The sequence below is a fragment of the Topomyia yanbarensis genome, chromosome 2, assembly GCF_030247195.1.
Source record: "Topomyia yanbarensis strain Yona2022 chromosome 2, ASM3024719v1, whole genome shotgun sequence".
Taxonomy (NCBI): domain Eukaryota; kingdom Metazoa; phylum Arthropoda; class Insecta; order Diptera; family Culicidae; genus Topomyia; species Topomyia yanbarensis.
The window spans coordinates 393,531,478-393,551,174 of NC_080671.1; the positions used below are offsets into that span (position 1 = coordinate 393,531,478).

General features: G+C 37.6%; 1 protein-coding gene across 1 annotated transcript; it reads right to left on the bottom strand.

Moving 5' to 3' along the window:
* Nucleotides 1-230: 230 nt before the first annotated feature.
* Nucleotides 231-18,767, bottom strand: LOC131681758 (shematrin-like protein 1). The gene is made up of 3 exons (XM_058962767.1): nucleotides 18,629-18,767; nucleotides 788-1,061; nucleotides 231-621 (listed from the first exon to the last, which is right to left on the bottom strand). Exons 1-3 carry the CDS (start codon nucleotides 18,638-18,640, stop codon nucleotides 374-376), a joined length of 534 nt encoding a protein of 177 aa, XP_058818750.1. The 5' UTR covers nucleotides 18,641-18,767; the 3' UTR covers nucleotides 231-373.
* Nucleotides 18,768-19,697: the final 930 nt, after the last annotated feature.

Below are 19,697 nucleotides of genomic sequence, written 5' to 3' on the forward strand. Positions count from 1 at the left end.
TGCGGATGTGATAAGAATGGGAAAAATCAACCGAGAAGAGAAAAGTAAATTGGAAAACTTTTTTGAAACAGTGATTATGCGATTATACGCTATTTTCGGCTAAATCAGCTTAAATGAGACTCTTCAATCTGATCCGCGATGATGCTTTTGAGGGATTTTCCCGCTGACTGGGTTCGATTTTGATAGCTTGTTGATCGGCGTAATGTGAAAACAAACAAAAAAGTGCCCATTTGAATTTTATTGCAAAAATTCATTCCGCTCTCGTCTCAATTACTTCTGCTTATTAAATACATATTCTAGGAGCGTAATAAATAGTAACACGATTGGGGTAACCTATCTACAGAATGGCGATGAAACATTCGAGGTTCACTAGTTAGTACACGTATCCTCCGTGGTATCCCCCGATTCCGGAGTAACCTAGAGCCGGTGAACCAACCGTTGATCCATAATGCGGGTAGGTATGGATCACCTTACTGTAGGCCGTGGTAGCCGGCTGGACAACCTTCGCGTAGCTAGCTCCACTGGCGGCCGGAATGGCACCATATCCAAGCCCACTGTACCCGGTGCTATAACCGGTAGTGTAGCCCGGATAGAAACCATGGTAACCATATCCACCATAACCTGCGAAAAAAAAATAATTTATTGAAATCAAATTAGCTCTCCCTCGACGAACACCATCAATCGGTTTTAATTCAATAAATAGTGAGCGCACCAAAATTCTCCGCAAGTTGTCACTGCGGGGTGGCTTTGACTGAGTTTCTTTTCCACGAAAAAATAATCAACTCACCAGCACTAGCGGCGGCCGGGATGCCTGAATATCCAGCCTTGATAACAGTGGTAGTGGCGGAAACTGGAGCAACGTAGCCGCCCGGATGATAACCGATCGCCGAGTAACCGAGGGGGGCGTCATAACCGAACCCGGTCAGTCCATAGCCCAGACCGATACCACGCTTTTCAGTTTTTCTGCTGGCGCTGGGTTCAATGGCGACGGCTGACGAAGCCGGAACCGCGTCCAGCGGGATTGCACCAGCCAGGCAAACGGCGGAAATGGTGAATAATGCCTGCAATGGGATAGCATAAATGTAGATAATCGGGTGCAACACGGTTCCTTTGCATTTCACTAAAACACAACACGTTTCCACGATATCAGTTCAATTAGCCGGTAGTATATGAAAGAGGAGCGTGTTAAATTAATTAGTCTTTAGAAACATCCGTCATGTACCTTAGGTGAGATTTTTTCGAAATGTTTTTATTGAAACTAATTAGGCGCCGTTATTCGATAGCCATACTCGTGAAACATAGTCTAAAATACTTTGAACTTGTGTGCAACAAGGAAAATGTTTTTTCAAACGTAATAAACGTCTTTGATGGCTCTCTTATGTGATTCTAAAACTTAGTAGAAACTAAATAATACTCCCAAATCAACGGTAGATTTCAATTTTTATACATACTGTACTCACGATGGTAAAAGGTAAAAGAGACAAGCAGAGAAATAATGACACAACTTTTCTAAATACAGAATAATAATACAAAATAATCATCCATATATACGAGAATACTGACTTCAACGTTCTCGTATTCGATGGCGTGCTGCATGTTATTTCTCTTGATGCACGGCTCTGCTTAAGTGATGGTCCTGAACATAATCAGTTCATTATGTTTGATATGGTTAAATTGCAGGTGCGAACATCTGCCATATAAACCCGGTTAAACCCATTCCGGAACGGAACCTGTTCGGAATTCTGAATGGAGTCAATATATATTCCAACTCAATTGCAACAAACGATTCCGACTCAGTCGACTTCAGTATCGGTTGTTGCATTTGAGCAGGATTCCGTATTGGCTCCATTCAGGATTCCGAATCGAGTTCCGAATGGTTTGACAGCGAAGCTTCCTATTCACTTTTAACAGTTGTTCCCCATCTCGAATAGAATAGCGGAGCAGCTATTTGCTCATGATTGACACTCATCGCAGCTTAATAGGTAGGAACAGCTGTGTAAGTGAAAGAACGGAGTTTATTGAATCAATGATACATAAATTGGTTTGAACAAAAAATAGTGAAAAAATCGCGGTTTTTTACTTTTTTCGCAAAAACTGCTAAAGCTTTGCGAATTTTCAACCGGTTTGAAAAAAATCAAATGATTCTAAAAGTTGAAAGAATGGTCTAGAATCGGTATAAAATCCAATTTCGATATTTTTAAAAAAGTGCAATTATTTGGAAGAGTGAAAGTTTAAAAATCGATTTGAAAAACTATAAAAAATAAACAATACAACAATAAAAATCAGCAAAAATAAGAACGATTTTTTCTACTTCAAAATTAAATTAAATTAATTGAATAAATGATTGAAAACAGTTTTATAATACTAATTGTTATTTACGTAGTAAATCAACCAGTATTTAAACTGGTATTGTCACGAGTCACATTTTTACGGACAGCACCAAAACCTGACGAAACGCTAACGGCAACCGTACCCTGGGTTACAAATGTATCCCATGCCAACTTTGACACCTGCTTCCACGAAGTCTATAAGCAAGCTGACTATACCAGCTTTTCCTGCTCTTACTAGGAACTCTAAATTGAATTATGGTTAGGGTCCCAGGTCGATAAATGCCGAATTCTCGTCTTCACACGGCTCCAAAGAATGCGTGGGGTACATTTGTACCCCAGTGCAACGTTCTAGGGTTAATAGGACAAAGCTCATTCGTGAAAGACTATCGGACAATAATTTAGTGTTTACCTGAAAATGGCAGATCAAGATTTAAATGCCCCCCCTCGCCCAAAAGCAGCGCCTTTGGCGGAGGCCAACCCGGCCAATCGCACACTACATGCCTGTCATTTATGTTTAACTTTGTAATCGCAATTTGGATTTTATTTATTTTTATTTCATTTATATTTACTAAAAAATAATTAATTCTCGGTTGAAAACCATCGTGAATTTTGATGATATCGCTACGTCGGGTCCGTGCACGAAAAATGTTCAAAGCAGGGGTTTTGATTTTTTTTTTTCGTTCCTTGAATAAGTAAGGTATAGAATCCCTCAAGCGTTATATATTTTATCTGTGTCCTAGAGGGCTGAGTCTTGTGTCGACTTGGCTCAATGGCGGACAATGTATGTTATCGAAAAACAATCTTGATCAGAACACACCGCCTGCTGATTCATTGGTTCATGGTAGTGTCGCATTGTTACTGTGGTGGTTATAGTAAGCTTACCAACTAAACCTAAACCTCTTTTTCCTCCCAAACCTCATTCGTTCGGGGCCACCGTAAAGTATTACTTCAGGATGGATTGTGTTTTCGCTCTTTTAGTTTTGTGTTAATCGTTCATGTATTTTTCCATTGATGCTGTTTCTTGCTTGCTGTCCAACCTTCGTGGTACACTTGACCTCAACTCGGCTGCAAACATCGTTACCTGCCGTGACACTAATCGATCCAGAGATATCAAACAGTATGACTTATATCTCTTTACAAATAGCTTTGCAGGGTTTCTTATTCTTGTTGGCGATTCTCGTTCCTAATTATTTACTCGCTGGTGCTGAGAGTTTCCCGGCGACGGAATTTCTCCCGATACCTATGCCCGTTTTCGTAAGCCTTTTAGTTACCAGCCGCTCTGGTGCTGAGATCACCTACGTTCAAATTTATCTAGACAATGATATTGCGATTTTCTCCGAGTTTGTGTTGTTCGTTCGTTATTTTTCCTTCGTAGCTTAGCTCGCTGATCGACCTTTTCAGTGTAACTGATCTACACACAACTGTTGTTAATATCGATACTTGTCGAGACGTGCTCCGATCCAACATTGCCGACCTACATTCCTTTACAGCCACCCTCACAAGATTTCTTCAAAGACTTGTTTCTCGACTGACTAGGGTGACCATATCAGGCGAGTAAAAACCCAGGACAGTCTAAACGAGACCCCTCCCCTTTTTATTAAAAACTTTCTAGTCTCGCAGCTAGAACTCTGTCAGATTGTCTCTCGTCAGCATTCGATCACCGAGTACAACTTCGGATTTACTAACATGCTATACCACAATCAACGAAAGCTTCAAGATGTTTTTGGAAAAATTGATTGAGCGGATGAGACAATATATTTTGGATTTGTAGGCGACGGACTGACAAGGAGTCTTCAGTACAAAAAGTGTGTCATTGGCACAGCAGAAACAGCAATGGTCCCAAATAACTTCCCTAGGCTATTACTGGCGTAGAAGTCAATATGGGTGTCTAGCAATTTCCAATGACAACCATTACCTTTCGATCTGTGAGATAGAATCGAAACAACTGCAAAAAGTCCCGTTGTTCCCAAAATTTTCCATTTTAAGTATTGTTATATCATACTACACTCAACCAAAAGCGGCAAATAGGTCGATGCAAATAATATCAGTTTGAGCGCGGTGTTCCAAACTCCTTGTTATCCCTCCGGAAGTCGCGCTAATGGCTTAGTGAACGAGCAGCCGCTGGTGCTCATAGACAGTTTCGCTAGATTTTCAGAGCGGCGTGTACTCAGTGCACTAGCGCGAGTTGCTGTTGTTTGTCGATTAGGTACTGCTTGTATTGATCTTGAAATGGTTCCATAATCACTAACTCGAGACAGCGGCCAATGATGTATTTCCACGATCGCAATTAATGTATCGACATTTTCTTTCTCGGATTTCCAGCAGTATGGAAAACTGGCACTGGTAAAGGATGTTCGTAAGAGAAATCAGCAGAATGTTGATGTGCCTTTTCGGAATCAACGACGAGATGAATTGTAAAACAATGTAAGCCTAGAAGATGCTCTGGAAATCACAAATTAAAATTTTCTCTGTTTTTTAATGTTATTATAAAAACTTAACGTTAATAACTAGAAATGTTAACCATATTTGTTACTAAATCCCTTTTATATCTTTGTATCTGTCCTCCATCTCTGAAATCTCAAATCCAAATAATTTGAAAAGAGAAACGAGGTACTATCGAGAGATAACAAGATACATCAGATGATACAATTGAAAGAATCGAGTGTACTAGTGGCTTTGTTTCTCGTAAGGCTCGGCTTAGTTTTGAAACACACAATCCAACCTAGTCAAAAAAATCCCACGCCGATACGCCGCCGCCGCCGGTCAAAATCGCATCAACGCCGTCGATAGCGATACTTCTCATCTGCGCACACCTCTACACCCAAAACATTTCCCCAATGCAAATAATGCATTACATCGTTTGTGCATATACCGAATTAAAATCATGCCTTCTTTGCATTAAAAACCACACAGAGCCTCGGCATCACACCAACACAACATAATCCATGATGAAACAAATTGAGTGAGAATACACGCTACAGTATAATAACCTCGCTTGTAAAAGTGTTCGTCCATTTGACTTGCCCGACAGTGTGTATTCTACACAAATATGGCTCATTGGTGTTTGTACGAACTTCCGTCATCACACACAGCGATACTATTTAATCTGCAAACAACTCAACTTTATACATGCTTTGCCATGGAACATATCTCGCGGGTTTTTAAAAAACGGGCAATAAGCATGCTGTCAAAATTCCCTTTGAGAGAAAATTCCGAACAAACCGTAACTCGCCGAGAATGAATGTTAACATTTTATGAAAGAGAAAAGTTTTCTCTTTCGTCTGCCGTGTTCTATAATCGGCGATTAATAGTTTCTCCAAAATTTCTTTTCAAAGTGAATTTTGACAGCATGCTTATTGGTCCTTTTCAAAAAACGCAAGATATTCACGAGCATGTGTGTCAATTACGCAGTCGTGAATTAAGCTTGCTCATATGACCCTTTCCACGCTTTTCTAAAACTTTCTTCCTTCAACCCCTTGCTCTCCCTTGAGTACTATGGCTCTAAATATTCAAAAATATGCTTCATTTTCCAGGAAAATTGACTCTTAGTCGTTAACAAAAAAGGAAAAAATGTACCATGATGGGGATCCATTCAGCGGCTTTTGGTGATAGCTATCAACGCCGTGTTCTGATTGATTGCACACAGTGACCATACGCCACAAATGTTGATGCAAACACAAAATGCCGATTAAAAAACGCTTTTAATCCACCTAACAGTGTGATGAGACATTTCTTATAACTCTTATCACTCTCTTCGGATATTATATCGTTTGAGAACATTTAGAACTTGATGCTTCGCGATGTTTTTGATAACACATACTACATGGGATAGTGGCAGGACTCAGAGAATCGCTCAAACCAGCATAGGACATCAATGCTAGAAATCTCAAACCAAATCAATGAGAAAGCGAAAAAATGGCCCATAAAATAGACATTCCAACGAATTATTGTTAATGCTCTGTTAATAAAATATCTAAATTGTGGTGGGAAAACTGAATTTTCCTAAAGGGGTTATATGGTCGGTGTTAAGTTAGACCGGACTAAGTCGCAAAACATCAAAAAATGAGATATTGATAGCACTGGATAAAGAATATCGTCATCTACATTCGACGTTTGCCAGATTTGAAATATGTAACAATAAACAAGAATAATGGCAAAAATTAATTTCCAATCATAATGTAAAGGATGCTGCGATTCAAACTTTAAACTCGTTTTTCTCGAAATCAATATTTTGTCACTTGGTCCGGTCTGACTTAATACCGACCACATATTGTACTGAGCCAAAAAAATCGAAATTTTTTTAATCTATTTGAAGTTTATACTTTACTCAAATTTCCAACACGACTGAGAACTAAGAAATCAACGCTTTTTCTTGAAAAGGGCGATACTAGCAGTGATACCATTCAACGAAAATCAACAGTGAATATTTCCAGACATGGTTTTATTTCCTATTTAAGAACTATTGTGTTTTTTACATCCTAGATTGCATGATTCAGTGATCGAAACCCAAAACTTCATAAAGTATTTGAAATTATTAAATTAAAATTTGTTTTTGCTATTGAAATTGACAAAATGATAATATCGCCCCTTTGGCGATTGTTTACTTTTTCGGTCCCACCTATCAGCATTGAAGTATCGCCCTTACGTTTTTTACAATAACTACCGTTCTGCACCACCGATTTCGTGCGTGTTTTTTCAATAGCGATCATTGTTACTATTTACAGCTGGTATCAGCTTGATAATCCTAAAAAAAATACGAAAATAACAGTATCGCCTCTAAACTGCTAGCAAAAAAAGTATCGCCCTGTTTGTTTGCATGGAGCGTGGAGGGCGAAACTTTAAATAAACAAACAAAAATACAGTTTCGCCCGTTGTACTTTTTGCTATAGTTTAAGAAAGCAATATCGTAGAATCAAAATTTTTAGGTTAATGTGTTGCGTTTCAAAGCCCTTATTCGCATGTATGAAAAAAGCCTTATGTTTACATTTGTAAGTATCGCTCTTTTCACAAAAAAAGCGTTGAAATGAAATCGCAGCTCCTGATATCACGCTATCTCTGAAGTGCATGCGTGCATAGTTCCAAATTTTACTTCGACATCGACTTTTTCTAAAGGTGACTTCTCAGTAGTATCCTTGATTTGAATTATTATCGCTAATCCTAATGACAAAGAACATATAAAAACCTCACGAAAACGAACCGTTTGGGAAAATCATCATCATTACTGGAATTTTCATTTTCACGAAACTTTTCGATAACCTTCCGTCACTTGCGTTAATGCACTGGGTGCACAGTGCTCTGAAAATCTAGCGAAATCGTCTTAGGGCACCAGCGGGTCTCATTCCGAGCCATCTGCGCGGCGAGTTTAATCTGTAAAGAATACTAAAAATTAATTTCTATTCCATAATTTTCAGTTCAGCAATTCGAGACATCGTGCTCACCGCAAGCCATGGAAAATAGACTACGTTGTGAAGCGATGGTCACTATTTATTAAAAAATCAGAGTTAAAAAAAAAATTTAACTATTAAAAATTTCAAATAGTTTATAATTTTCACAAACTTATTGGGAAAAATTGTTTAATAAGCTTTCTTAATATTGTGTAGGAAAAAAGATGAAAATTTCAGTATTTTCTCTATCTGCAACATATAAACCCTTAAGTATACCAATTAATTGGTATACGAATTGGAATAGGTTCGCCAAATTTTGGAAGAAGTCTATAAAATAATCCCTTGAAAGCTACCTAAAAATTGTTGTAGTTCGATGCAATAAAAAAATCCCCAAAAATGAAATGTACCTATTAATGTGAAACACAGTGAATAATACATACAATAAAGACCCATTTTTATCAATCTCATGGTGTATTTTAGGCTGACAAAATGGAGACTGACTAAATCGGGCAATTTTTTTTCTTTATAATAAACTGAAGCTGTTAAAATATTCTTCCCGTCCCTTGATGTAGTCTGATAACTATTTCTGATTATGATGAACTTTTTATTTTTGCATATTTCCATCTTCATGATAAGGAAAACATGCTCAAGAAAGGATTTACTCGAATTCAGTCTTGTTAGTCTGCTAGAGCCCATCAAACATATGTTCATATTTGGCTGATAAAATCGGGGTTCCAATGTATTATAATAGATATTCAGCATTCGAAGAAGTTTCTTGTGAACGAGTGTAGAACGACTTTGTTTCTACTTACTTGAAGTCAGCGGCGTAGCCAGAAATTCGGTTTGGTGGGGGTTTGGTGAAAATCGATCATACTGTCCAAACGGCATAATTCCGAAACCGTAATTTTTGAAGTTTTAAAATTATGCAGAATTAATTTTTCAGAAAATAGTAACAGAGTTCGTGTCTTTAGCGAATTCGTTGAGACTTTATTGTAGTCATGAATATTAACCTGAGAAAATTCACCATAAATACTTTTTGGACGATATACCCTCAAAATTATTTTATCAAATGATGCGCTGTTTAACGTTTGTAAAACTCATTGAAGATACTAAACCTCCGAAATTGGCGGTTTCCAAATGATGCTATCTTGACCTTACATTACTGTTTTTAAACATTTGACCTATACATATAATTGGTCATTAGGGTGGGGCAAAATGATCGTTTTTTCAGCACAGCATTTTTTTGGTTCCATTTGGGGTCCCAAACAACTGTGCAAAATTTGGAGTCGATTGGATTTGACCCGACGTAGCGCATTGTGTTTGAAATTTGTATGGAAATTAGTATGGGAAAACCGACTTTTTTGCATTTTCGATTTTACAGACTACAATTCTTCCTGCAGTGTACCAAAAATTAGATAAAAGTGTAGTACAGGATATACTGAACAACTTTGCCGAGGGATGCATGGTGCTAGAATGTCTCTACAACAAGTTATAGCTGTTCAAAGTTCGATAGATCGAATTAATTTCCAAAAATCATTTTTTTGCCAACACTGCGGATGTATCAATGATATTTCATATAGCATTCCAAAATAACATCATAACTTTAGATTTACCACATTGGTATGTTTGGATGAATTATTCAAAAGCCTTAGCTCAATTTCATGCGAGTAGGTAGTTTCGCAATAGGGCGTAGTGAGGGGAGAGGGAGGGGGGTGGCTTCAACATATAGAAATTCTAACTGAAATAACTGAAATCTTGTCGAGTTGAAATGTTCAGATGAATTATTTTACAACATTTACACAATCCACAAGAGCCCCAGTTCAACAACAATTTTTACTTCAGGTGATCGAACAACATCGAAAAGAGCATCCTATCAAATCATAGTGCGTATTTAACTGAAATATAATCAATGCATTCCTCTGACATATCAACTCGACATCCGTTGATTCAGTTTGCAACTTTACTTCCATTGATATAAAGTCAATGCAGAAGGATACAGTATGTTTCGTTTCATCGTTACTATTATGCATAGAATATTGCGCAAATGTTTTAAAATAATTCATCTGAACATTTCAACTCGACAAGATTTTAGTTATTTCAGCTAGAATTTCTATATGTTACCCCCCCCCCCCCCTCATCCCTCTCCCCTCACTACGTCCCATTGCGAAACTACCTACGTCCATGAAATTGAGCTAAGGCTTTTGAATAATTCATCCAAGCATACCAATGTGGTAAATCTAATGTTGTTATTTTGGTATGCTATATGAAATATCATTGATACACCCGCAGTGTTGGCAAAAAAAATGATTTTTGGCAATTAATTCGATCTATCGAACTATGAACAGCTATAACTTGTTGTAGAGACATTCTAGCACAAACCATCCTTCGGCAAAGTTGTTCAGTATATCCTGTACAACACTTTTATCTAATTGTTGGTATACTGCAAGAAGAATTGTACTCTGTAAAATCGAAAATGCAAAAAAGTAAGTTTTCCCATACTAATTTCCATACAAATTTCAAACGCAATGCGCTACGCCCGGTCAAATCCAATCGACCCCAAATTTCGCATAGTTGTTTGGGACCCCAAATGGAACCAAAAAAGTGCTGTGCTCAGTTGATTAGGTTATGATTACGTTTTTCCAAAATAATAATGCCCCACCCTATTGGTCATACAACAAAAATCAAATGCTCATCAAAATCGATCAGAACCTGCTAGAGTCGAATGGAAATCGTCATTTTTCATAAATTTCTCTCTACATTCGAAAACTGTTATCCTCGTTATTAATCATATTACGTTTTCGTCTCAACTCGACGCATTCTCAAAAGAAAAACCTGTTTTAATCCACCTAGTGGTGCAATTGTGCTTGTCTCATTTGTCCAGACTTCCAGATACCATGGCTGGTTATGTTCAATACAATGGTGGAAATGAATAATACATATTCAGTACGATTTGCACATACATACAATGGATCGACAGCCGCGATCTTGAGATACTATGTGATACTGAAACATCGCTTGAAACCAGCGGCGCAAGCGCATGAAACATTGAGATGTTTTGTCAAACATCTCAATGTTTCATGCATATTAAAGTCATTCGGCATCAAAAATACAAATTTGATTTTGCAAATTTTTCATTTCAGTTTATATGGGAATTTGCTGCGTGATTGCACTCTTCAACTCGTAACTCCGGAACCGGAAGTCCAATCAATAAAAAAATCAATAGTAAGCGATGGGAAGGTTGTACCTTTCATTTGAGACTAACTTTGTGCAAATCGGTCCAGCCATCTCTGAAAAACAGAGGTCACATTTTTCCACATACACACATACAGACACATACATACACACAGATATTTTCCGATCTCGATGAACTCATTCGATTGGCATATGACACTCGGCCCTCCGGGTCGGGATTAGATTGACAAATTTTAGAGTGAATGAGAAAGGCAAAAACATTTTTAGCAAATGTTGAAAGTTATGCATTTTTTTGGTGAGCAGTTCTATGTTTCATAGATATTAAATCAATTTTAACTTCGCTTCCTATTAAATAAAGACCCTTATTACAGTACATCTCTACAAAAGCGAGCTCAATTTGAAAAGAAATCTGAGGATTATGATTGTTTACAGAACTCTGGAATTTTCTATTGAAATGTTTTCAGGCAGGAATTTGATATTGATGCTATTAGATAACTGTGAAATCAAGACCAATAGATCAGTTACATATCAGGACCCCATTCCGACAATTAATTAAATGTACTCATGATGTTTACAACAACAGGTTATCAATGTACGGATCAGATAATTGTTATTGTAATGTTGAATTAAATCAGTCAGCATCAATAAATTTTCAACTTCAATCCAATAATTTTTTTTGGGTGAGGTGGGGGGGGGGGGGTGTTGTATGGTGTTAAACCCCAAAACCTTCTCTTGGCTACCCGAGCAAAGTCGAACATCAAAATTACAGCAAGTGGACATCATATTTTGATACCAGCCATCAAATTGAAATCTTATTTTGATATCGGTTTAAATTTTTTCAGATATGACATCATATTTTGATCTCATTTTGATGTGCTTACATGCTTTGCGTTTTTAGAAAAAAAAAGTTTGTTTCTATTTCTTTGGCAAACATCAAATTGATTACTTATTTTGTTATCAATGAAATATTTCAACATCTCGATGAGTTTTCAATTTGCTTTCACTGATAGCATAAATAGTTTTCTGTTTGATGTCATAGGACAATTTTTCTGCTTTCGATTTTGATCTTTTAACCGTTAAAACGACCAAAACGATAACAACCTGAGCAATCATTACCTACAACATCACAACATCAAGTTTAGTTCTCAATTTGCTATCAGACTCTGCTCGGGTACGCCGTTGGTTGGAGTTATTTATTTAGCTTTTCATTTTCCGATATGTTTCAGATCGATCCGATGGTTATAAGTTAGAAAAATTGCAGTCAGAAGGTTCGCGCAAATGAACATTTTTGCACTGATAAGTTATCAAGTTCCTTCCAGACAACTTGGGAGTGTTCGGTGATTATTTCTAGCGGTTGTAGATAGTAAAATGAAATACAAAATTCGTTTTATCGAAATAATGTTTAGCATATTTCAATGGAGTATTACTATATTGAACAATAAATAGGCGACAAAGAGTAATCCACAAACAACAAGCCATAACTTTTAAAGTATTCAAAATAGATATTTGGAGTCTTCAGTAAAATTATTCGCAAAAGAGCTACAAATTTCCTGAAGGCATCATTTCGATATAATCACTTCCACGAAAATTTGTGAAAATATCTCACTCATAGGGGGATTAATCAGCAAAAGCACAAAACCAAAAGAAAGGGCATATTGCCTCCATTAAATTCTCCGAAAATACTATTGACCTAAAATAAGCCGTTTTGGCGTTAATAATAGATTACATGTTTATGGTCATATTTCTGGCAATGGGAAATGATAAAAATCTTTCGTCCGCATTTAATGTTAAATATCTCTTTTGATAATAGTCCGATTTCAACAATCTATAGCTTGTTCGAAAGGTATTCATTAAAGCTGTCCTTAAAACATATAAATTGTTAATCTATATTGTCAATTTCGGCAGATAATTTAAAAAAAACTGCAAAAACGCCATTTTTACGCATTCAAACATTCATATCTTGGAAACTAAACATCAGAATCAAAAACAAATTAATAGCGTTCATACTGTTTTTTAGTTTTTTCATTTAAAATTAGTTTGGATAAGATCGGTTCAGCAATTGCTGAGAAACACGAATGAGAATTTGTCCGTTACATACACAAACACACACAGACATTGTCCCAAATCGTCGAGCTGAGTCGATTGGTATATAAGACTCGGCCCTCCGGGCCTCGGACAAAAATCTTGAAAGTTTGAGCGAATTCTATACATTTCTTTTATAAGAAGTGTAAAAACATCTCAGCAAGCAATTAGTGAGGGCAAAAACTAGCTCATTCAATGAGTTTCAACGTCGTGAAAAGCTTAGTGCGGAAGCAAATATTATAAATAACAATATAGTCCACTCTTGCAAATCTCATACGAATCATAGAAGACACAAAACGTACGCCATCTCACGACGAAAAAGCATTGTAATCAATAATTTTTAGCTTACCTGCGTTTAGCGTGTTCCGTGAAGATAACTGTCAAAATTGCATGGATGCCAGGTGCGCAGATTATGTGTTACACAAATATTAAATGTGCTGCAAACATTTTAAAACTGCACAGAGTTCCACAGTTTTCTATTATTATAGCGCATTTCCCACCAACCTGGACTCCGCGCTTTCAAAGTGTGAGAACTCAAACTGCTACTGAAAACTGCGAGCTGTCAAAACACATAGACTTATCCAGCTGCTGCGTGCCGTTTTGACGTTAGAATTGGAAGGAAAACAAATCGTTTACACGGCAAATTGGGAGGAAAACAAGAGTGATTTTCTCAATATCTCCGCAATAATCATGCTTGACGATTCTATTTGAGTTGCAGGTTGCAGGAGATTTCTTCCAAATACATAGAACCGAATGATCCATCGGACTTTCATTCACTTCCATTTCATATGCAACGCTCAATTCGTCTTCGAAACAGATGCTATTCTAATCTTCCATAAGATGAACATCATTGGTTGCACAGTCGGGTGCAGACAGTGTTTCTGACCGAGAAAAAGAGATGGGTGATTTTGCTATTTTTGCTGTGAGGATTGCAGCAAAATCTTACCCAGGTAGCTACTTCTCTGTGTATTAAAAATGTTAATCCAGTTTGGTTCGCTATCATTAATGGTTTTCTACTTCAAATTACCTATTTACAGTATTTATCTGGAAGAATGACAAAGATGACGGGGTATTTCTGGAGCTGGAACAACCAGATACCGCACATTTTGGTTTATCCATCACTTTTCTTAAACTTTATGCACAAAATAAATTCAACCAGCTTTCAATATTTTGCATTAATGAAACAAAAAAATGCGAACGTAGCACCAGTAAGGGACCATCCATAAATGACGTAGCATTATATGGGAGAGGGGGAGTTTTGTATTTTGTGATGATGTGTGACGACAGGGGGGTAGAGGGTCATGCCATGATACGTAGCTTTTTAAGGGGAATAACTAATATCGCTTTTTATTTTTTTTAATTTGCGGGGACAAAGGGGGGGGGGGGGAGAGTTACCGTCAAGCTACGTAATTACCAGGGGGGTATTTAGAGATTTGTGACGAAATGCTACGATGGGGGAGGGGGTGTTAAAAATCACTAAAAAAATGCTACGTCATATATGGATGGTCCCTAATCATAGCAACCAGTAAAGACAATATGAACTACACTAATGCTGATTTCGTGTTTAGATCAGAGTTGCTCTAGGTTCGCTCGGAACTGTCACTTTTACATGGATATCGTCAACATTAGAACGAACCTAGGGCAACTCGATTCTAAAACCGAAAACAGCATAAAATTCAGACCTTACTATAAATCGAGTACACTTTGCGTAAGCTCTTGAAGGAGCTTGTTTCAGTATTGTAAAGAAGAGTTATTTCTAACGTTGTACAATACAATGACTGGTTTGGCAGCACTTATTGACAGTTTGTTTGGCTTCTACGAAAAACTCTACAAGTCTCTCGGTCAAATGTGTGTATTTTGCATTATTAGGTTTGTTCCAGTACCAGGAGAAACTGGAAGTACTACGGAGCAAACAGGGAGAAAAACGTTCCTGTATTATTATTCCCTTTTTCTTCTTTTGGTAGCAAACCGGAGTGAAAAGGAGCAAGAATTTTTTGCTCCGGAGCAACAGGGAGTAACTTCCGTGTACTGGAACAAACCTATTAGTTCCTTGTAAAACAATCTTGAGAATGATGTCATGTGGGTTTTTTCTAATGTTTCCACCTTGTATACTATCGCACCGTGGAAAACTACTGATGAAGATCCGTCATCTGCATATCACAAAATTTGTAGTATACTAGTGATCTTTTATGTCACCGCGGTGCCAGTGTGATGGCTGTTGTGAAACAAAGGAGTGGACCATATTGTTAATTTAAAATAGTTGGTGGAAGTTTACCGTGACTTAACTTTTTGTCGGTTCCGACAGCATGAAATAACAAGTTACTTTACGCTCGTCCGGACATGCCGTAGACTCAGGTGATTCGCATTTCTAATGCCAAAAGATCCTGATTCTTAGCATGGTAGCAGACAAAGGGTTAAGTCGCCGGTAAACTCTAAGCTTGCTCATATGACCCTTTCCACGCTTTTCTAAAACTTGCATCCTTCAACCCCTTGCTCTCCCTTGGGTACTATGGCTCTTAACCCTAGAACGTTGCACTGGGGTATAAATGTACCCCACGCTTTCTTTGGAGCCGTGTGAAGACGAGAATTCGGCATTTATCGACCTGGACCCTAACCATAATTCAATTTGAAGTTTCTAGTAAAAGCAGGAAAAGGTTGTTTAGCTAGTTTGCTTATAGTCTTCGTGGAAGCAGGTGTCAAAGTTGGCGTGGGGTTCATTTATACCCCAGTGTACGGTTGCCGTTAGTGTTTCGTCAGGTATCGTGCTGTCAGTGCAAATGTGATTTGTGACAATACCAATTTAAATACTGGTTGTTTTACTACGTAAGTAACAATTAGTATTATATAATCGTTTTAATTTATTTATTTAATATAGTTAATTTAATTTTGAAGCGGAACAAAAAATCGTTCTCATTTTTGCTGATTTTATTGTTTATTTTTTATAGTTTTTCAAAGCAATGGCTCGCAAGTATAATTTGCGCACAATAACTGCTGTAACAGTAACGTTGCGTGTTACCAATGTATTACTATTCAGAAATATTTGATTTTTTTCAAATCGGTTGAAAATTCGCAAAGTTATAGTAATTTTTGTTAAAAAAAAAGTCAAAGCCGCGATTTTTTCGCTTTTTATTTTGTTCAAACCAATTTAAGTATCATTGATTCAATAAATTCCTTGCTTTCACTTACACAGCTGTTTTTGCAATTAAAAAACGAAGAAAATGAGGTATTACACATTTCTTTTGTTTGCATTTTTACTTGCGAAAATTGCGATCAAACGCGTGGGGTACATTTGTACCCAGTGCAACGTTCTAGGGTGGAAAACGCTAGTTCAACGTTCTAGGGTTAATGAAATACACTCGCCAAGAAACAACACAATATCGATTGATTTCAACGATTGTAAGATTTGGCCATTTGTTATCGAGGTAGAATATTTGTTGTAAGAGAAAATGTTATTTCTGAGTTGGAAATTTACTGTTTCCAGTTTCAACACTTCTACCAAAACTTCTTTAGTGTTTTACTGCTCACATTCAAGACCTTAAGAATACCACCAAACGGAGCAAAGTAATCGCGTGTACTACTACAAGTAAATGAAATTTTGATAAATCCATGAGTTTTAGCACATAATATTGATTTTCAATTTTGTCTTATCAGTAAATGGCATCGACATGGCATCAAATACACGCTAAATCCAAAAGTGTAACACATCTTGTGTTCACGAAACAAGATTATACTAAAACACGTTCATTCGATCAGTATACTGTTTATTACATTATTCGGATACAATATAGGTTAGGTTAAAGCCTCTTTAAGCAAAACCCATCAATCAGTCAAATTCACCGCGAACGTATTTGTGGTCTTCTACTATTTCCGAAGCTTTAAAGTGGCCCTGAAGTGATCGAAAGGGAAAAAAACAGAGATATTTTTTTTTTATTTACGAAGTGAAACCAATTGAAAAATTCTTCATGTCCCTGATTTTAGAGACATTGGAATAAAACACGGTATGCTGAAAAATTCTTTGAGATGCTTTATCGATTTTATTTAATTATATGGGCCCCTTAGTTTAATAATTGCCAGGGGCTCCGAGTGGTCTTAGGACAGCCCTGCTAATAAAGGGTTTCGAATATCTGAATAAAAGAAAATAACAACACGGCAAACCAAATCTGGATACCCGGATTGTCTAACCTTATTACGATTTTTTTCTAAAGTGCCCTAAATTTCTAGTCTATAGCCAATGTAGCAATCTGTTCGACCAAAAATAATACTCTAATCATATTTGGAACGCAATGCGATGCAAAAAGAAGCCATGACCTATGCCTCAAAATAAAATTTGCGTACATTTTATCTAACAACTTCCATCTAACATAAATCATATTCATCACCACAACTGTGAAGCAATTTTCCATAAATCACACGAAACTGTCCGCGAAACTTTGGTCACATTTTCTTCCATCTTGCCCCTTAGCCTAAGAGCTGATGATACGTTTAAATTCCCCTAGCGTGCCCCTAGTCTACTTTCCGTCTAGAGTCTACTACGCCGCAGCATGTGACAAACCTAGCCCCGGTAGATCAACTTCTTTTTTTTCTCTACTGCACTCATAGTTTTCTATTGACTTGCAAAACAAATTTCTCTTGAAACTTTGCCCCCTCGGCAACGCTAGACACCGCCACCGCCGGGTGGAAAGAACACACAGGAAACATCAGCAAACACTATCAAGTTTCTTGTCTGCGCAGGTTACCTCGTTGGGAAAATTTTTAAAGCTTGTTTTCCTCCGTCAATCCAGTTTGAAACAGAAATCAAGAACCACGAAGATAAAAAGTTTCAATTTATATACAACCCAGTTCTTTCTTTTAAGCAAACAACATTCTCATTCAAACTTAGTTTCTATTTTTCGTGAGAAAATGTGTTTTGGAGCAAATTTGATTGATTCAGGTGTATTTCGATATATCGAGTATGGAACCACAACGATAAAAATAGTTTCTTTTAAGTGAAAAAGCGTAGAAAATAAACTGTTATTTGTATATGGACATGGCCAGCAGTCGCCATTCATTTTTGATTACAGGCTCCTGCATAGTGAGGTTAATAAAACACTATAGAATAAAAAGGGTAGTAAACGACGCTACCTAACGAAAAAAAACCTTTCCACAATTTCCTACTCCGACGAGGAAATTTCTTCTCTCTAACTTTCACACTCTTTCTTCATTTGAATTGTCACCACCGCCGTGGAACGTTCATTGCATCAGGTAGAACGTTGAAACAGACCGACCCAAAAGAGATGAAAACGTCGGAACTTGCACTAGCTCCTATCGCCCGCTTGAGTTTTACCATTTTCTCCACCACCAACAAGCGAGACCCCAAGAAATTAAGTGAAAGGACAAAGACTCGCACTGCTGACACCGAGAGCTTTTCATGATTCTGCTTTTTCCGAAATTTTAACTCGCTGTCAGCACCTGACCCTCGCACAGTGAGAAACTTTTCTTCCGGAATCACTTTTTACCCGGCCCAGCCTGAGCCACAAACAACTGTAGGTATTTCTATGCGCCTGAAAAACGAACCGGGAAGTGGCATACAATTCACTTCGGGGAGTCATTGAAGAGTTCCCCTTTTTTCAGCAGCAAAGAACCATGTCGGATTTCACTCACCAGCACTTTCATTGTTGTCGGACTTTGACTACACTTGACACCTCCGGTGGAAAATTGAAAGTTAAACTTTTTAATCACTGCACTCACAGGCTAGTAACTTGAAGCAGCTACTGGGCGTACGCTTTGCGCGAGAATAAACAGATTTTCCACCGGTTCACGCCTATCTTATATTTATAGGAAAGAGTGGGGCTTTCCCAAGATTCGCCAATCCGCCGAAAACAAAGTTGCGCTCGGAATCTGTTGTAATGGCTAATTGGGTGCAACTTGGCGCTCGCTTTTAGCCGATCAAATGCAATAACAAGGCGGGGAGAGGGAACCCTTTATGTAAGAATTTTCACACCCTATCCCACGCGGTATAGAAGCTTCTGATGGCCCAAGGTGCTCGGGTGCCGTATCGTGATTCGTAATTCATCTCGTGCTGTGCAAACAAACATACTGCCATGCTACGTACTATGTTTACGAACGATGCGACCCTCGATGAGAGCTGAGCACTGCAGCCGCTGCTGCTGGTGATGCTGTTAAGAAGACCAGTGTCTTCTAAGCTAAGCTCATTTTCGTGGTAGGGGAACTGGGGGTAAGCCCGACACCCTGGGTAAGTCCGACACCCCACGACTTTTCCCAGATATCAAATTTTAAATCATACAATAATGACAGGATATTATTAGTACGATTATTTTAGGCATTTCGATACACATCGATGCCATATGGGTTCATTAAACGTCAACGAAATAAACAAAACAAGCGAAAGCAAAGTTGATGCGCTTTTGGATGTTATTTTTAGTTGATACATTTTAAGGTTTTAATAACACAAAAGCTTTGAAAATAACCAGTTTTTGTATCACACATTCTATTCTACTCTTCATATCGTTATTTGTATGTATTGAAGATATGTTTGAGTATTTCAATGCTGTTAATTGAGCATTTAACAAAAATGTGCGCTGTTGGGGTAAGACCGACAGTTTTTGGGTGGGGTAAGACCGACATGGTGTTTAGATGATTGGGTTCGTTTTTGATTCGATACAAACGACTCGGTATATTTGTTGTGTTCAATTATACTATAATTACGTCA

Excerpts from the sequence above, each read along its gene's own strand:
- LOC131681758 (XM_058962767.1), bottom strand. Across the intron at positions 622-787 it reads CCCGGCCGCCGCTAGTGCTG|GTTATGGTGGATATGGTTAC; the intron begins GTGAGTTGATTA and ends TTTTTTTCGCAG.